Here is a 19,037-nt window from a genome sequence, read left to right on the forward strand (position 1 = left end):
ATCACAAATCCTGTCCAAGTCATCTTGCATCCTCCTACAGTCACTCAATGACGACACCTTCCCGTACACCACAGCATCATCAGCAAACAGCCGCACATTGCTATCCACCCTATCCAACAAATCATTTATATAGATAGAAAACAACAGCGGACCTACCACACCTCCCTGGGGCACTCCAGATGGTACCCTCACCTCCGATGAACACTCACCATCGAGGACAACGTACTGGGTTCTATTACTTAAGAAGTCTTCAAGCCACTCACATATTTGGGAACCAATCCCATATGCTCGTACCTTAGTTAGGAGTCTGCAGTGGGGCACCGAGTCAAACGCTTTCCGGAAGTCAAGGAATATGGCATCCGTCTGATACCTTTCATCCATGGTTCGCAAGATATCATGTGAAAGAAGAGTGAGTTGCGTTTCGCAGGAGCAATGCTTTCTAAAGCCATGCTGATGCATGGAGAGCAACTTCTCTGTCTCAAGGAAATTCATTATATTCGAACTGTGAATATGTTCGAGAATCCTGCAACAAACCAATGTTAAGGATATTGGTCTGTAATTTTGAGGATCCATCCTTCTACCCTTTTATATACAGGCGTGTCACCTGCGCTTTTTTCCACTTGCTCGGGACTTTACGTTGGGCAAGAGATTCGCGATAAATGCAAGCTAAGTAAGGAGCCAATGCAGTAGAGTAATCTCTGTAAAACCGAATTGGAATCCCATCAGGACCTGGCGATTTATTTATTTTCCACCCATTCAGCTGCTTCACAACCCCAGGGAAGTCTGTCACTATGTCCTCCATATGGGAATCTGTACGAGACTCAAACGGCAGTACGTTTGTACGATCCTCCTGCGTGAAAGATTTCTCAAATGCTAAATTTAAAATTTCAGCTTTCATTTTGCCGTCTTCTGTTGCCAGGCCAGACTGATCAGTGAGTGACTAGATGGAAGCCTTTGACCCGCTTACCGATTTTACGTAAGACCAGAATTTCCTTGGGTTTTCAGCAAGATTTTTGCTAAGGTATGACGATGGTAGTGGTTGTATGCTTCACGCATCACCTTTTTTACAGCAGCACGAATCTCTACTAACTTTTGCCTGTCCTCATTCTCCCGATCTTTCTTGTAACGCGAGTGCAACTGCCTTTGCTTCCTGAGCATTCTCCGAATTGCGCTGTTAAACCACAGTGGTTCTTTTCCGTCCGTAACCCACTTTTTTGGCACATACTTCTCCAATGCGTGATTTACAATGTGTTTAAAATTTGCCCATAATCCTTCCACGTCCATCGTACCGGAAGTAAATGAAGTCGATTCATTTACTAAGTGGGATGCTAACAACTGCTTATCTGCTCTTTCTAGTAAGAATACTCTCCTAGCCTTCTTGACCGACTTTTTAACTTTCATAACCATAGTCATAATGACAACATCATGATCACTAATCCCCGTCTCAGCACTGACACCGTCGATGAGATCTGGTCTGTTCGTGGCTACCAGATCTAAAATATTTCCATTACGCGTTGGCTGTCAATTTAGCTGCTCAAGACAGTTTTCGGATAATGTGTTCAAAAGTAATTCACACGGCGGCTTGTCTGTTTTCACACTTCACTACTATTGTGGTTGGCTTCATTCCTAAGACTCATCTGATGCAGCTCTCCCCACTAGTCTGTCCTGTATAAAACCTTTCACCTCTACACGACTGCTGCAACCTATATTCACTCGAACCTGCTTACTGTACTCAGGCCTCAACCTTCCTCTACCATTTTTACCACACAAACTTTCTTCCATCAGTAAATCGACTATTCCTTGATGTCTCAGGATGAACCATATCAACTGATCCAGTCTTTTAATCAAGCTGTGTCAAAAATATCTTTTCTCCCCAATCTGATTCACTACCTCCTGATTACTTATTTGATCTAACCTTTAAGCATTCTTCTGCAGCATCTCATTTCAAAAGCTTCTGTTGTATTCTTCTCTTTGCCCACATTTCACTTCCATACAAGGCTAAACTCCAAACAAAAACTTTCCAAAAAGAATTACAAATACTTAAAGTTATATCGGATTACTCTTCTTTCAGAAATACTTTTCTTGCTATCGCCAGTCTGTATTTTATACCACCTCTATTTCAGTTGTCATCAGTTATTTCACTCCCCAAAAATCTCATCTTCTACTGTGCTTATTTCCTAATCTAATTCCCTTGTCATCGGCTGTTTTAGTTAAACTACAATCCTTACCCTTGTTTTACTTTCTTTTAATCTACTTTCCGTACATTATCCGTTCCATTCAACTGATATTTGATGCCCTTTGCCATCTCTGACAGTACTGCACATTATTGGCAAGCCTCAAACTTGTTCTCTTCTAACTTAAAATCCCTTTCCAAATTTATCCTTGGTTTCCTTTACTTCTTACTCAATACAAACATTCGCTTCTCAATAACTGCCTCCGTTTCACATCTTTCAACTCATATAACAATCTTCAAAGTCACAGGCTCAGTATTGCATGAATAAAGAGTTTGGCCCCAGCTGCATGAAATTTATTAAATGACAAAACTAATTAAAATCTCTCTTTCTGTAGGCACAGAATAGCCTGCTTTCAAAAAACTCACAAAAGACAACCTCTACTGAGATGAATATTTACTTACCATCCTTCAACGCCAAAATGACTGGAGCACTGTTGAAAACACACCAAAAACTGCACCTACCGAAATTATACGAATATCTGAATTCAAAATGGTGGGGCACAGCAATCAGTTGTCTTTTCCTTACAGGCTTTATTAAAGCAAATCTAGATTTCAAATAGTGTCCAGCCATTATCTATGCACAATTTCATAGTCTCAATATGTGTCCTAGTATATCAGTCCCCTCTTATTAGTATTTTTGTCACAGTTCATTCAAGACTCAACTGAACTGTGACAGAAGCCTGAACAACAGGGGGCTGATATACTAGGACATGTATTGAAATGATGAAATAGTGCACTGATGATGGCTAGGCACTAGAACTGCCCTAGTAAGGCCTGAAAGGAAAGGATGACGGATTCCCGTGCTCCGTCATTTTGAAAGTCACGCCACAGTCATTGAGCGCATTCCACATTCCTAATGGAAGGTAACTTGGTGAAATATCTGAATCATCAAAAAGTTGTGGACAAGTTACAGGAAAAACGTAAGGTTAGTGTACTGGAACTAGAGAAATAAGAAGGTCATTGCAAGCCCTGGATCTCACATAAGGTGGAACTGAGCATTAGTCACAAGAAGGTTTTTGCCAGCAACATGAAATATTGTTGTTGAGTGTGACATCTACCATAAAATAGAGCAATGGCTTCTCAAATTCTCTGAATCCACTTTCCTTGAAAATCTGAAAATGAAACAGTCTCTCCAATAAGTATTTGGCTCTGCCCATTATCCTGGTCTTAACTTACACTAATCCCCCCCCCTTTTTTGCCTTATCTCTTCATTCTGTGCAAATTTAAGCATGTCATCTACATATACTTGAATATTTTCCCTTCTTTTGCACTTCATTTGCAGACACATGGTTCTACACCATTTTGAACAACTCTTCGTTTCTCTGTGAGTTGTTTAAAAATCATTCCAGCATCTGCTGTTTTGTTTCAGTATATACACTGACTTGTTAAACTTGCAAGCCTAAGTTTCTTCGCCCTTCTAGATGAAATGTTTTGGCTGGAGCATACATACAATTTCCTTTAATTTGCCCTGCAGATATGTGCTGATCTATATGCCAACCTTTCTCAACACTGGGTGCAATCAGTAAACAAATTGTTCCAAAATTTGAAGAAGGTGCATAAATCTCATTACTGTTTCTGTCTTCTACTTGATTAAAACTCTTTGCAACTAAATGACTTCAAAAATTTGCTTCTCGTCTATTGTCTTCTTAAATATCCATCTGTTCTTTACTGGAATTGCACCACATGGTATCAAGACCCATATGCAAGCATCAAGATTCTTCAAGAGTTAATTTCTTCATTCATTGCAACTATCCATTCTGCTGCCTCATCAGAATTAACTGCTTCATGATACAATAATGGTTCGTCATTGTTCCTTCCATGCATATTGTTTATTTGTGCTTCTTCAGTATAAGCCTTCCCTTTGGAAGGTACTGTGAGTGGACGACATTTGCTTACAAGCATTTTTTCTTTTGTCATATCCTTTCTTGGCCTGCATTTTGTGGAATTTCAGCATGTTCCACGAGTTACTGATTACCTTCATTTTTCTCCTGATATGAGAAACCATAAAATTCCTCTTCAGTGTTAAAATCTTCTCTTCCACTTTATATTTCATCTTCAATATTTGTAAATGGTAATGAGCCTTCACTGTACACTTCAATAAATTATTTTTGTCCTCTATTTTTGAGATTCTCCAGTCAAAAATGCTTCAAATTCACAGTCCCTAGACTCCACAACCTGTTTTGCTTCTGGTATCCTGACTCAGTATGTGTGGCCATATAGAGTGTATCCAATAAGAATGGCCAAAAGAGCATATCCAATATGAATACTTTTTTCTGTCCTTGTCAATAATTTAGAGCAACATCATTGTTTGGGTATGTCAACAAAAACTTTGCATCCTATCATGTGTAAATGGTGTACACTTAGGCTTTCCATTTGTCTGCAATTCATAAGGCACTCTATTTTTGTAACATGACTGCTTACATATGCTGCATTTGTTGCAGTGTATATGTCACAGTCAACCATTTGTGCAAACATAATTCTAGATCATTGTCGGTGTAGATTTTCTTCAAGTATTTACCAGTTTATCTTTGTTTCATAAACAGCTCACTTCATTTCACAACATAGCCTCTTTTGAGGGATATACATTTGGTCCAGCAATCCTCACACTTTTTCATCCCATCGGAAAAACAGGTTCTGTCAAACTACAAAATACATGTTGACTGCAACAATCACTTTCTTATTTGATGAAAATTTCCTCCCAGCAAGATAAAGTTTCTATTTAGGGAACAGAAAGAATTCACTTGGGGCTAAGTCTGGTGAACAGGGTGGATGAGGCACTAATTGGAAGTCTATTTCATGCATTTTCGCCATTGTTATCACTGATGTGTGGTTTGGCGCGTTATACTTGTGAGAGAGCACTTTTTAGAGTGCCAACTATGGTCTGTTTTCAGCCAACGCAAGTTTCAGACGATCCAACAATGAAGCATAACTGCGTCCAGTTATGGGTCTACCTCTTTCCATGTAATCTATGATTATTATTCCTTTGAATCTGAAAAATAATGGCTATCAAATTACTAGCTTTGGTGCACTTTCATTAGCCTCTGTTCACTGTTTTGACTGCCATTTTGTCTCTGGGTTGTAATGATGGATCCAGGCTGCATCAAAAGTCACAAATTGACACAAAAAGTCTTGTGGACTGTGATTAAATATTGCCAGACACTGTGTTGAAATGTTGTGCCTGATGAGGTTTTGGTCAGCTATGAGCAATCATGGCACCCACCACACACAGAAATCATAGCCAATACTGTACCTGCCAACTTCTGAAAAGGGCTATCAGTAAAACTCACACGCGACAAAAAATCTAATGATTTTCGACATACCCTGGCTTTACGTAAATAATAATACTTATGGGCTACAAAATACAATAATTCATGCTTTAAACAGGATACTTCATTGAAATCACATTTTCTTACATCATAGGCCAACGATTTGTAGGTGAACATAACAACCAAGAAAAAATCCATGTTAAACAGCAGCAGGTGTGGTGAATATTAGTTTGGAGGATACATAACAGGCCTTCCTTGATAAATTAAGAAGATATGAGATAACTGAGAAAGGCTTTACACAATAAAACATGTTTAAAGTAACACAAGCAACAAATAACATAACATACACTGCAAATCAAGCTAGTTTGACTTTAAAGTCATACATGTGGCCATTTAGCTTACTGTAAAAAGTATAGAAAAAATGTTTTGTCATAACAGGAACCAGAACTCCTCGTGTTCAAAATAGAAATAGACTCCAGAGATTCATTGGTCATGGATCATCTGAACTCTGTTCTGTTTTTCTTCACAATGCTGAAAACACATTCACATTCTGCATTGCTGTGGGGTATGGTGAGAATAGAGAGCATTACACCAGTAATTCGGTTATACTTCAGAAGTCCATCAGCTCCACAAATTCTTGATATTTGTGTTCAACTGAAATCACCTGGAGATCATTCACTATGTTTGATGTATGAATGCCAATAACTAACTCATCATCAATTCTTCGATTCTGAATGAAGTTGATTGAACTTCAAGCAATGAGGATCTTTTGACAATTTTGGGTTTAACAAAGTTGGTGAATAACTGATTTAGAAGTTCTAGTAAAAAGTGAACTTGTAGGGAAGAAGTCTGAGGGCCAACACTGAATTTGTCAAATACAGGAATAGTCACATGAAGGGAAGTGGAAAGGACCTTGTTCAAGTTTAAGGATATGAACATAATCACTTTTTTTGTCAAGTGTTGTAGCAGAAGTCTTACTTTTTAGGATGGGTTTGTCACATTTGGAAGACTATACTATTCTTTTAGGGGCATGCGTAGTAGCAGAATCCAGAATTCTCTTCTTCCGATACTCTATGGATCCACTTTGTTCAGCTCTAGATATTCTGAAAGATGTCAAGCTTATGGAAATATTTTGGGCTCATAATATTACTTCCTCCTTGAAGAAAGAAAAAAGTGGATCCCACTGGTCCAGTAGTCTATCCAAACAGTTGCCTAAAGATAACCACCTAGTACATATATGCTTCAGAATGTTCTTTGCCTCTTTATTGTGCAAGTTCTGGAATTTCTGAATGCATTCTTTTCTTTTGACACTCTTCTCTGAGAAATAAAATATATCAACAAGGACCTCATCCACTTTAAGTGGTAATCTTCCACCAACTTTCGCAGCTGCTAGATTAATCAGGTGGCAAATGCAACCTATGATGGCAATACCTGGTTGAACTTCCTTCAGAACTGCTGAAAACCCATTTTTGTGTCCTATCATAACAGGAGCATTGTCTGAGCAGAAAACCAAACAGTTTTCAATAGGTATATTATGAGAATTCATCCGTGATAACATCAGGTTACCTATGTTTCACCCTGCTGAGCCCATCTAATGCTGGTATGGATAGCACAGTGCTCACTACTTTTTCCTGCAGAATTTCATAGAATGTAACAACAACAAAATACAACTTGACATTCATATCATTGCTTCCATCTGTTGCGAAAGAAAATGGTTTATTCTGAAGGCACTTAACAACTTCAGATGATACATTTTTTGCCATTTTATTTACAATGCATGTCGTTTTCGTGTGACCACAGCTATATTTCTTTACAACTTCTGATGTGGGACACATCATCTTAAATAAAGCACTAGCATGACCAGCTGCACCTAAGAGCACAATGTGTTCCACAAAACGAAGTTAACAGACACTTGGCCCTAATTATGCCACTGTCAACATTTCCAGACAAAAAAGGCTTATTATCTTCCTTTGATTTAACATAACTTGTGTGTTTATCACACTTCGCATGGTTTCTTAAATCATTTCTTTCGCCATGTGCAATATTAATATCACACCCACATATTGTGCAAAAGGCAAATTTTCTCCCTTTCTTGATTTTAGTAAGCACAGAAAATCAACAGAATAAGGTTCTTTGAATGTCTGGAAATACCTTTTCTAGTTGGATTTATTCATGAATCCTACAATAGGAATATAGCATATGAAAATGTCTGAGAACAAACATCAAAAGGAACCAGGCTCACTGAATGTCACATAAAATTATAACATAAACACTCAAGGCAGTCAAACACTTCATTGAAACATGTCAAAGCACACAAAATCTTAAACCATTAAATGAACACAACCCCAACCTCATGAACAAAGAATATGCACATGATAAAACACACACACACACACACACACACACACACACACACACACACACACACACAAGCGTGCGCGCGCACACACACACACATACACAGACACACAAGCGCGCGCGAGAGAGAGACAAATGTAATTAGTCCACACATAATCAAAGAATATGGGCTAAATCACAACAAGAGAACGGAGAGGAAGAAAGAATTTGTGGAGAAGAGCCCATCAACACGTAAGATTCACATGGAAGAACTGTTATCCCAGCTTTAAATTCAATTCCAATGCCGACACAAACATCACACTGCTGAGAGTACCAATCATATCAAAGAATGAGTTATCAACTATCATAGGCTTGCTTTTGACTCATGCAAATGATTGATTGTACAGAAGTGGGGTGATCATCAAATGTTAACATTTCAAATTTTTGTCTTGTAGTCATAAAATGACATCTTACATCCGTAAAATGCTTCAAGTTCTAGAAATTTTACTGATAAACCGTAAAAGTTGGTAGTTTTGTTATACACTCGCTCAGTTGAGACGCCTACCATCTCAGCACTCTTACCAATTTTTATTCGGTGTTCCTGCATAACTGTATCATGGATTTTGTGAATGGCTGGAGCACACTTCTTGTTCAGGGTTTGGCCAGCCACATTTAAATTCATTAATCCAAAAGTAAATAATCTTCCACAGTGCTGCATAGTCTGCATGAACTACATACAATACTGTTTTAATTAGTGCGGCAGTCCAACACTTCAAATCAAAATGTTTAATAAAGGCACAAAACTCAGTTTTCTCCCTTTATCATTGTGGTCAACATAGTGGATAATTCAGACGGCTGTCACCAATGAACTGTATGCTGTACATTGTTGAAATTCTTCATACGATCCTTCGAATAATCTAGCTTACCAATCATGAAGGCACAACAAAAACATTCCATTCTTTAATATAAATTGATCACACATTACAAAACCACCCTCGTATCTGTTTTCATCATTCACAGTACTCATTTAACACCTATTGCCACCAAAACTTGGAACATCAATAGGTCCCATGTTCTCCATCAACATGTTCTAAAGTGGATGTTCATTCTCTCAAATCTTGAGATTCAATTTTCAGAAATGATCTTCGTGTCTATTTACTTACTAAACAGTTGTCACAAGGGTTTATTTCTCATTTTTCACAGTCTGTTCTCAGGACAGCTTCCTTATTTACCATATTGTTGATCGTATTCTGACATGCATCACTAAACACTGCTATATTTCTAGTGATTTTGTATTAAATTCCTTATTTCTCAATACATTCATTCATCTTTTGTCAGCACTTGGCTTCGTATTATGTAATATAAATGATTTGCTGCTCAGTTTTAAATATTAGTCCTCAGATTCATCATAGATCTTGCAACCTTCACCAAAAATAACATTTCTATTGTCATCAGTGAGCTGCCCCCCAGATTAAAAATTGCAAGACCAATCTCAGATAAAAGTAGTGTATTTTTAGCTCCAAATTCTTTAGCCAACCTTCTTTGTTAATTGTCTTAACCCTTGCTGTACCTTTCACCATGGCTTCCAGTTTTCTGCCATCTGCTAGGGTTATGATTTCAGCCAAAATATTTTTATCAATTGCTGAAAAATAATTTTAATTTGGAGTTATGTGAAGAGTTGCTCTGGAATCCACTATCCAGTTATCACTAGTCAATGTAACTGTGCCACAGTAGGCACTCGTACTAATAGCACCTTGTTTCTTTTGCTCTTTTTCCCATTTTTAGGGCAATTTCTGGATATGTAACAAACAACAGTCCCTTTTCATGTTGCTTCTTTCTTCATTTGTTCCTGTCCTTCATCACACTGTTCAGTGACTTTTTCAGTACCTTTGATTACTGGTATTAGCTTTCAAGAACATTGCAGAATGTTTAGCTTCATTATATTCATGACATCTAGCATTTTCAGGAAGCAGATGCCCTTTAATTATAGCACACTTAAAATCATTATCAGGCAAACAGCACAAAGCTGTAACTACTGTATTGCATTTGCCTGGGAATCAACACAGATTAGTCACTGCTAGATCTCCATCTTCAATTCCATCACCAATGTTCACTAGATCTGCTACAGTTTTAGCAGTCTTACATAATACCCGACACATTTACAAATCTTCATTTTTAGCAAATACAATTTCTGTCTCAGGTGCACAGTGCAAAATTTGCTGTCCTTCAGCATATATAATTTTTGGAGTTCTTCTGATACTGTATTTGGATTTGTCAAATTTTATAAAAGCATTTGCTGCTCATTACACACAGAAAGTATAATTTTTGCTAGCACCTTACCTTGACATGATATACATGCCCTTTTGTAAGCAACTGATGCACCTTCACCAGGTTTCATTTGGTACGACGAGAAAGTGTACTTTACTCCATGTTTCAGAAATAAACCACTTTCAGTTATATATGAACTTCCTTTTTATTTAAGGGAGCACAACCAGTTCCATGATATCAAATTACATCAATCTTTGAAAGTACACTGTAATTGGATAGATAAAAAAATCTATTCACCAAGCGATGGCATGAGAACACACATATAAAAGGTATTAAAGTTTGTAAGCTATTGCAGCGAGTGATTTCTCCTTCTCGCAGAACAGTTGAAGGGAAAGGAAGAGAGGTGAAGGAAAAGGGATGGTGAGGTTTAGGAAAGAGGTAGGGTTCAGAAACGTCACCCAGAATTTCCTGTTCAGGGGAGACTTACTGGGCAGGATGAGAAGGAAAGGCTGATTGTTGGGCACTGCACTGGATGATTTTGAAACCTGAGAGCTTAAAGGTCGAAGGTAAAGTAATACGCAAGACAGAGATTACTGCCAAAACAATATACACAAGTTAATTAGAGTGAAAAGCTAAGTGCACTGAATGTGCAAAAGGTGGATGGGGGTATGGTAAAAAATAGGTCAAAAAATGAACACAGAAAACTAAAAAGGAGTGATGTAAGGAATAGTTATTGTGAACAAATGCTGAGATCAAAGAAATGAACATAAATTAACGTCCAGTTACCACATGCAGATTTCTCAGAAACTGGTGTCTGGTGGAAGAATCCGGATGACATGTGGTGAAACAGGCACCAAAGTCATAACTGTCATGTTGTAGATCATGCTCTGCAACAAAATATTGTGTACTACCAGTATACACCCTCTGCCTATGTCTTCTCATACTAACTGATAACTTGTTTGTAATCATACCAATGCAAAAGGTCGACCAGTGTTTTCTTAACAGTTGGTACATGTCATTTCACAGGTGTCTCTCCATTTAATAGTATATATTTTGCTAGTCACAGGTCTGATATAGGAGGGTGCATAGGGCAAGTCTTACAGTGAGGGCAGTCACAGAGGTAGGAGGCATAGGTTAGGGAGATGGGTGCAAAAGGAGCATAGGGTCTGACAAGGATATTGCACAGATTGGTAGGGTGGTGGAAAGCTATTCTAGGTATGGTGGACAAAATGTCGGACAGAATGAACCTCTTTTCAGGGAATGATTTTAGAAGTCACAGCCTTGTCCAGGTAGCTGATTGATACTGAGTGGTTGTTCCTATGCTGTTTTTGGAGAGATCAGAGTACCAGGATTGGATGTGATGGCCTAGGAAATTTGCTTTTGAACTAGGCTGATAGGGTAATTATGTCCAGTGAAGGCTGAGGTCAGAAAGGTGGTGTATTGCTATCAAGAGACTGCATTTCAACAAATATGTCTGTCTCAAATGTATATGAGGGAATGCTTGATATGCAAAGGATGGCAACTGTCAAAATGTAAGTACTGTTGTTTGTTAGCATGTTTAATGTGAACAGAAGTGTGTAGCTGACCCTTGGTGAGGATGAGATCAACACGTAGGAAAGTGGCATAGGATTCAGACTACGCTCATGTGAAATTTAATTGGGAGAATGTTTTTAGAGATTCCCAGAATTTTAACAGCTTTAACATTCGAGGCAAACGTATCTGTTCGGATGTAGACTCTTTACAGCAGTACACCACCATTCTCACCTCAGCCTTCACTGGATGTAATTACCCCATCAGCCTCAATCAAAAGCAGATTTCCTGGGCCATCACATCCAATCCCGCTACTGCTGATCCCTCCAAAAAAACAACACAGGATTATGCCATTTGTCACTTAATATTATCCTGGTCTTGAATGTATCAATCAGTCACTTTGACAATGCTACGACTTCCTGAAACCATGCCCAGAAATGAGTTCCAATCCGACTGACATTTTGCCCACCACATTAAAATAGCTTTTCTCATCACCCTCCCAACCTCCACAATATCCTTATCAGACTCAATGCTCCTGCAGCAGCCATCTCCCTACCCTATGGTTTCTGCCTCTGCGACCGTCCCAACTGTAAGATTTGCCCTATGCACCTTCCTGCCACTACCTATACTAGCCCTGTAACTGGCAAAACATACACTATCAGAGGGAGAGCCAACTGTGAAATGACACATATCATATACCAGCTGTAATGTAAACATTGTTCAGCCTTTAACATCAGCACAACTACCACCAAATTATCAGTTACGATGAGTGGGCATAGGCAGAGGGTGTACACTGCCAACACACAGTATCCTGTTGCACAGCATGCTCCAAAACATGACAGTCGTGACCTCGTTGCCTGTTTCACCACATGTCATCTGAGTTCTTCCTCCAGTTTCTCAGAATTCCGCAAGTGGGGAAATGGCACTACAATGTTTCCTTGGCTCTCACCACCCACCTGGCCTTAATTTATGTGAATTTCTTAGGTCTCAGCATTTGTTCACAGTAACTATTCCTTTCTTCCCTCCCTTTTGGTTTTCTACGTCTTTCATTTCCTGACCTCACTATTTTTCGCCGAGCCCTTCCACCTCTTTCACATAAAATGCAATTAGCTTTTTGCTCTTTGTTAACTCCTGCATGATGATTTTACAGTAGCCTCTGTCTTCCATATTACTCTGTCTTTCACCACTAATCTCGTAGGTTTTCAGGTGTTGTCTGGTGCGGTGCCCAACAACCAATCTTCTTCTTCTCATCCTGTCCCGCAAGTTTCCCCTGACCCAATGTTCTGGGTGACTTTTCCAACCTGTATCCCTTTTCCTAAACATCACCAGTTCTTTTCCTTCACCTCTCTTCCTTCCCCTTCAACCCTTCAGCCAGAAGAAGGAGCTACTGGCTCTGACTTACAAACTTCAACACCTTTTATATGTGTGTTCTCCTGCTGCCATTTGATGAGTAGATTTTTATCCATCCAGGTGCCGATGTATTAGTAAAACACCATAGTACGGAAGCAGGGGAACTCACCTTCTCACAATAAAATCATAGGGGTGTCATGGATCAAAGCGACCAGTTGAAAAAACTGACATATTAAAAGTGTGTTTACTTCATGCTAGGAAGCAGTACACAGCAACCATCCTACTTCCTCACTGTGCAGGGCCAAACTGATATTCAACATGCTCATGTGTGTCCCAGAGGGCACTAGCATCGCCACACACATAGTGGGGGAAGTTACAAACATTTTCACACATATCCAAATGTTTCTAACTTTCCTCACTATGTGTGTGGCAGTGCTACTGCCCTCCAGAACACACACAAGTTCGTTGACTAGCACTGTAGCCCTGCATGGCAAGGCAGTTGGAGGATAGGGCTGCTGCCTGCTGCTTCCTGGCATGAAGTAAAAGCACATTTAACATGTGAGTTTTTCAACTGGCCAATTTGTTGCAGATAACAGTATTTTATTTTGAGAAAGTTGAGTTCCCCTCCTTCCCACATAATGTGCTTAATGTTTTACTTGTGTATGCACACTTGAAGATGTGACTTTATCACGAAACTCATCATGCTCCTGTAAATAAAAAGAAAAGTTGACCCACATCCAAAGAAGTCTGTAACGCAAGTCCCTGTGGTGGCATCAGGTTCATGAGACTGACAATTTGGATTCTGGTGAAGAGATCTTTACCACCACCGAAAAGGAGGAGGGACAGTGGTGTACAATTCTTGATAACAAGACAACATTCCACATTACTGGGTTAAATGGTGAAGCTCCCTGGTAATGTGTCTCGTGAAGCAAGAGGATCTAACCCTGTTTATGCTGATTCTTCTTTCTAATGGGCATGCTAAACCTCAACAATTCCCTTGGTGCTATTTGTAAGGTAAAAGTTGGTACTTTAGATTTCCTGATCATTTCTCTCTTTTGTCATTGTCAACAACACAAGCACAATTTGACACTGAACACAGACTTACCTCAGTCATCTGCGCTAAACAGTTCCACTTGCAACACCACACACATTTCACAAGGAAATGGCTAATGTGTGAGGAGGAAGAAGAACCTTTGTGCATGTGCAACTGAGTAATCCTATCCAATAATGTCATATGATCGGAAGTTCTCAAAATACTGCTAATATTACTTTTCAAATGTTTAATTAAGCTAGCAATTATGCTTACTTTTCTTTTATTAACAACAACTGCATAAATGAATGAAGTTTGTTCTTTGCCAATTATTAGTGCTACCTCTAGAAAACTAGCAAAGATCCCATTGTCAAATAAAACAAACATGTTAACTGCCACATCACTGGCACAAAAATTCTGGTTCTCTAAGCACACAATATTTTTAGTAAAAAATGTAATGCAATGCTGCACACACTAATTAATGCTTCATACTGTATATAACATTATTCATAATAGAAATGCAAGAAAATTGAATCATATTTGATGCACAGTAACATGTCATTATAAAATTACTATCAACTGGTAGCTGAATTCTCAGCTGCAGTGTACAGCAAAGTTTTTTATCATGTTATTCTTCGATTTGCCATTTATCTGTTTCACGGAATCGCAACATTGAAGTCAATGACTGGAATAATTCTCTCCAGAAGCCTGCCCATATATTGCTGAACCTATAATAAAAAGATAAATCATTATCAGTAAATGTCTTTTATAATGACATAAGATTTTACTTTTGAATAAGAACTTGAAATGTAATAGAGAATATTTTCTGTCACTAGAATGAAATTTTCACTCTGCAGTGGAAGTTTCACATCTGCGCACACTCTGCTGAAGAGTGAAAATTTTATTCTGGAAAAACCCCCAGGCTGTGGCTAAGCCATGTTTCTGCAATATCCTTTCGTCCAGTGTTGCTAGTTTTAGACGTTTCACAGGAGAGCTTCTGTGAAGTTTGGGAGGTAGGAGGCAAGTTACAGGAGGAAGTAAAGTTGTGAGGATGGGTTGTGAGTCTCGGTCCGTTACACAGTTTTTCTGTCTGAAATAAGTACCTGAAACATGTAGAATGGATAAGGGAAATCTATTGCCTAACAAAAACAGAATATTGATGGACTCAAAACGTGCTCCATCAGCACTCTACACTCTATATGAAATAAGTGCTTGATGCAGATGAATACATGGAAGAGAAAGAGTGCATTTATCAAAAGTGAGTGTTTCATACAACCTACAGCACATTTTCTTATAATCATTTTCTTTCTGTGCATTTAACCCAGTATCCCTTTGCAACTGTCCATTTCATAATGACTGAGCCTTGGCTTCGAGCTTCTAACGTTGGCATGTAATATGACGCCATTATCATGAAACGTCTAATTTTATTTCTTATGTGAGTATTATACAGGGTGTGCATAAAGTCGGGGAACGGGAACACTTTCATTTATTTGTTGCACAAGAACCAAACATTAAACACATATCAGATTCCCCCCCCCCCCCCTTCCCCTCCCCATGTATACCGCCACAGCGGAGTTTGGTAATTTGCTGATAGTCAGCACTAGTCGCAAACAAGGCGAGTTCAGGTGCAGAACAAGCTTTCTGTGTGTTGGGAGTTCAACAAAAACAAGTGTGCAACAGCTGTTCAATGTTTAGAACCTACTTGAACATGTTGCAGCAATGGCTGATGCCTCAAATGCAATGGGACTCTCTGTTCATATTTCAGCTGCATGGGGCTCCACCCCATTTTCATTGTGAACTTCATGGGTAGTTGAACATGGAGCTGCAACATTAACTGATCAGCCACACTACAGAAGGGGACAGCTGTTTCATGAAATGGCCTCCCCGATTGCCAGATCTCACTCCGTGTGACTTTTTTCTGTGGGGACACATTAAAGATCTGGTGTATGTACTGCCTCTGCCACGTGATGTTGCAGAGCTCTTGGAGAGAATAAGGGAAGCGACTGCTGCAGTCGACGATGCCATGCTGGGACGGGTATGGCAAGAATTCGATTACCCTATTGACATCTGCTGGGTCACTCATTGTTCGCATATCAAATGTTTGTAATAATAATAATAATAATAATAATAATAATAATAATAATAAACGACTTTCAGAGTTTCTCTTCAAAATGCAATATGTATGACATCTGTACAATGTTTAGTACTTGTGCAGTAAATAATTGAAAGTGTTCCCGGACTTAATGTACACCCTTTATTTTAGTTGTACAGGGGCTACATACGCAGAAATATTTAAGGAACAGCATGCATTTGAGCATATTTTGGTGATTCTCAACTTTGAAGAGACACAGATGACACATGTAATCACGTGAATAATTTCCTTTGCACAGTTAAAATATACCTATTTACAATGGAATTTCATTGTTTTCCAATTAGCTATTTCATCGCAACACTGTCAAATTCAATACAATGTTATTGAGCTTAGCACTGTAGTTACTGCAGTAGAGAAAAAACTGGTGTAAAGCTTGAACTTTTGTTGGCTATATAACATATTATTACTAATGAATATGCCTGTAATCCTCCAACCCCCCCCCCCTCCCCTCCCCAGGAACAAGCTGCAAAGCAGCAACCTCATCGCCCAATATTATACCAGACTGGAACAGCTGAACATATCCTTGGCCAGGGCTTTCACTACTTATCATCACACATGGAAATGAGGAACACTTTACACACAATCCTTCCCAGCCGTCATGTAGTTGTATTCTTCTGCCCATTCTATCTTACATAAAGCCTACTCCATTTTCATGTCACAGCTACTCCCAACTGCTTGCCACATGGGAGCCCAGGTGCATGGCCTGCCAGACACACCAACCCAGCACATCTTACTTCAGCCTCACCAGCTACTTCCAACTGCTTGCCACATGGGTGCCCAGGTGCATGGCCTACCAGACACACTAACCCAGCACATCTTACTTCAGTCCCATCACAGGTTTATCCCATTCGGCATGACCACCTGTAGAAGGAGCCACATCATATACTAGCTGTGCTACAACTACTGCACAGCATTTCATGTAGGCATGACCACCACCCAACTGTCCACATGAAAGAATGGGCACTGCCAAATGTGGCCATTAGCAAAGATGACCATCCACACTGCTAAACACAACACACTCAGTTTCAATGGCTGAGTCACAACCCGTTCCATCTGGATCCTTCCTCCCAACACCCTCCTCTCTCAATTACAGAGGTGGGAACTGTCCTTAAACACATCTTTGGCCGGCCACTGTGGCCGAGCAGCTCTAGATGCTTCGTCCGAAACCGCGCTGCTGCGACGGTCACAGGTTCAAATCCTACCTTGGGCATGGATGTGTGTAATGTCCTTAGGTTAGTTAGGTTTAAGTAGTTCTAAATCTAGGGGCCTGATGACCTAAGATATTAAGTCCCATAGTGCTTAGAGCCATTTTTGAACACATCCTTGAATCCCACAATCCTACTGGCCCCAACTCCACTACTTCCTGTCCCACACAAATCTCCACCCCTGCCTCACAACCCATCCTGCATTCACAGCCTCCTGTGTGTTCTATCTTATCCTTCCAAACCACTCCTACATGTTCCCGTTCACAGTTCCCCCTGCCTGTGGCCAGAACAAGCTCACTTGTGCCACACTCCTATCCAGTGCCTCTCCCTCCAGTTCATCAGTCACCATTTCCCAATCTCCCCCCACCCCTTCCTCATTAAAAGAGGGTTGCCCTCATTACAGTTGAGCTGTAATCCAGCACAATACTGCCAACCAGACCAGGACAATGCAGATATGCACTTGTATGTGTTTGTATGTATGCTCTATAATTCTGAAGGAGGGTTCGTCTGAAAGCTACAAAATTCCATCTTGTTTATGTATCGATCAATGAGTCAGTGAACTGTTTGGTGAGTTCGTAACATATAAGCTTTCACGGCCAGCATCTTCATTAATTAAAACTAGATGATTACAGAAGATAAAAAAATACCTTTGCAAAACGGAAGCTTACCCTCCTAGACTGGATGGGTTACCTAAGATACACAAGCCCAATATCCCATTGAGACAGATAGTAAGTGCCATTGGGCCTCCTACTCAAGAGCTGGCTACATATCTTGCTTCTTTGTTGCAACCGTATATAGGTAAAACTGACACTCATATTAAAAATTCCATGCATTTTATCGAAAACCTGAGGGAAATAACAGTTAGTGCAAGTGACATCCTTGTCAGTTTCGATGTAGTATCCTTGTTCACCATGGTCCCTGTTGATGAAGCTCTTTCTTACATAGCTGATATGTTTCCTGCTGATATAATAGCTTTGTTTCGACATTGTCTATCATCAACTTATTTTCAATATAACAACAAGTTTTATGAACAAATTGATGGGGTGGCCATGGGTAGCCCTCTGAGCCCAGCTATTGCTAATCTATTTATGGAATTTTTCGAACAACAATGCTGCAGTCAGCCAAAAAAAGCCCTTTGAAATGGTATCGATACGTGGATGACACCTTTGTGATATGGAATCATGCTGAAGAGGAACTAAGTGATTTTTTTGTGCACATAAACGGTTTCAGTCCAAAGATACAATTCACCATGGAGAAAGAGAGTAATGGACAGATGAATTTTTTGGATGTATTGTTTATTAAACGAGCAAATGGGACTTTAGGGTACAAGGTATATAGGAAAGACACGCACACTGATTGTTACCTACATAAGGATTCAAATCATCATCCTAGGCAGAAGAGAGGAGTCATAAAAACTTTAGTGGACAGGGCTAATAACATCTGTGAGCCAATTTATTTGCAAGATGAATTAAGCCAATTGCTAACAGCTTTCAAGAGAAATGGGTACACTGACAATGAGATAGATCGAGCACTCCACCCTAGAAGAAAAGTGTCTGAAAATACACGACGACAACAACAACCGTAGGTTGGAAAAGTTTATCTTCCATTTATTCATAACATCAACGACTGTATTGGGAAAGTTTTGGCAAAGTTTCATGTGGAGACA

At 39.5% G+C, this 19,037-nt stretch overlaps 1 protein-coding gene across 5 annotated transcripts in view; it reads right to left on the reverse strand.

Moving 5' to 3' along the window:
* Positions 1-14,280: 14,280 nt before the first annotated feature.
* Positions 14,281-19,037, reverse strand: part of LOC126088129 (alpha-N-acetylglucosaminidase) — a 377,251-nt gene continuing 372,494 nt past the window's right edge. For all 5 annotated transcript variants that reach the window (XM_049906245.1, XM_049906244.1, XM_049906242.1 and 2 more), the window contains one exon: positions 14,281-14,742. In XM_049906245.1, coding sequence (XP_049762202.1) covers positions 14,643-14,742 — 100 coding nt within the window. In that variant the 3' untranslated portion in view covers positions 14,281-14,642. The remainder of the gene's footprint in view (positions 14,743-19,037) is intronic.

Source organism: Schistocerca cancellata, chromosome 6 (genome assembly GCF_023864275.1).
Source record: "Schistocerca cancellata isolate TAMUIC-IGC-003103 chromosome 6, iqSchCanc2.1, whole genome shotgun sequence".
NCBI lineage: Eukaryota > Metazoa > Arthropoda > Insecta > Orthoptera > Acrididae > Schistocerca > Schistocerca cancellata.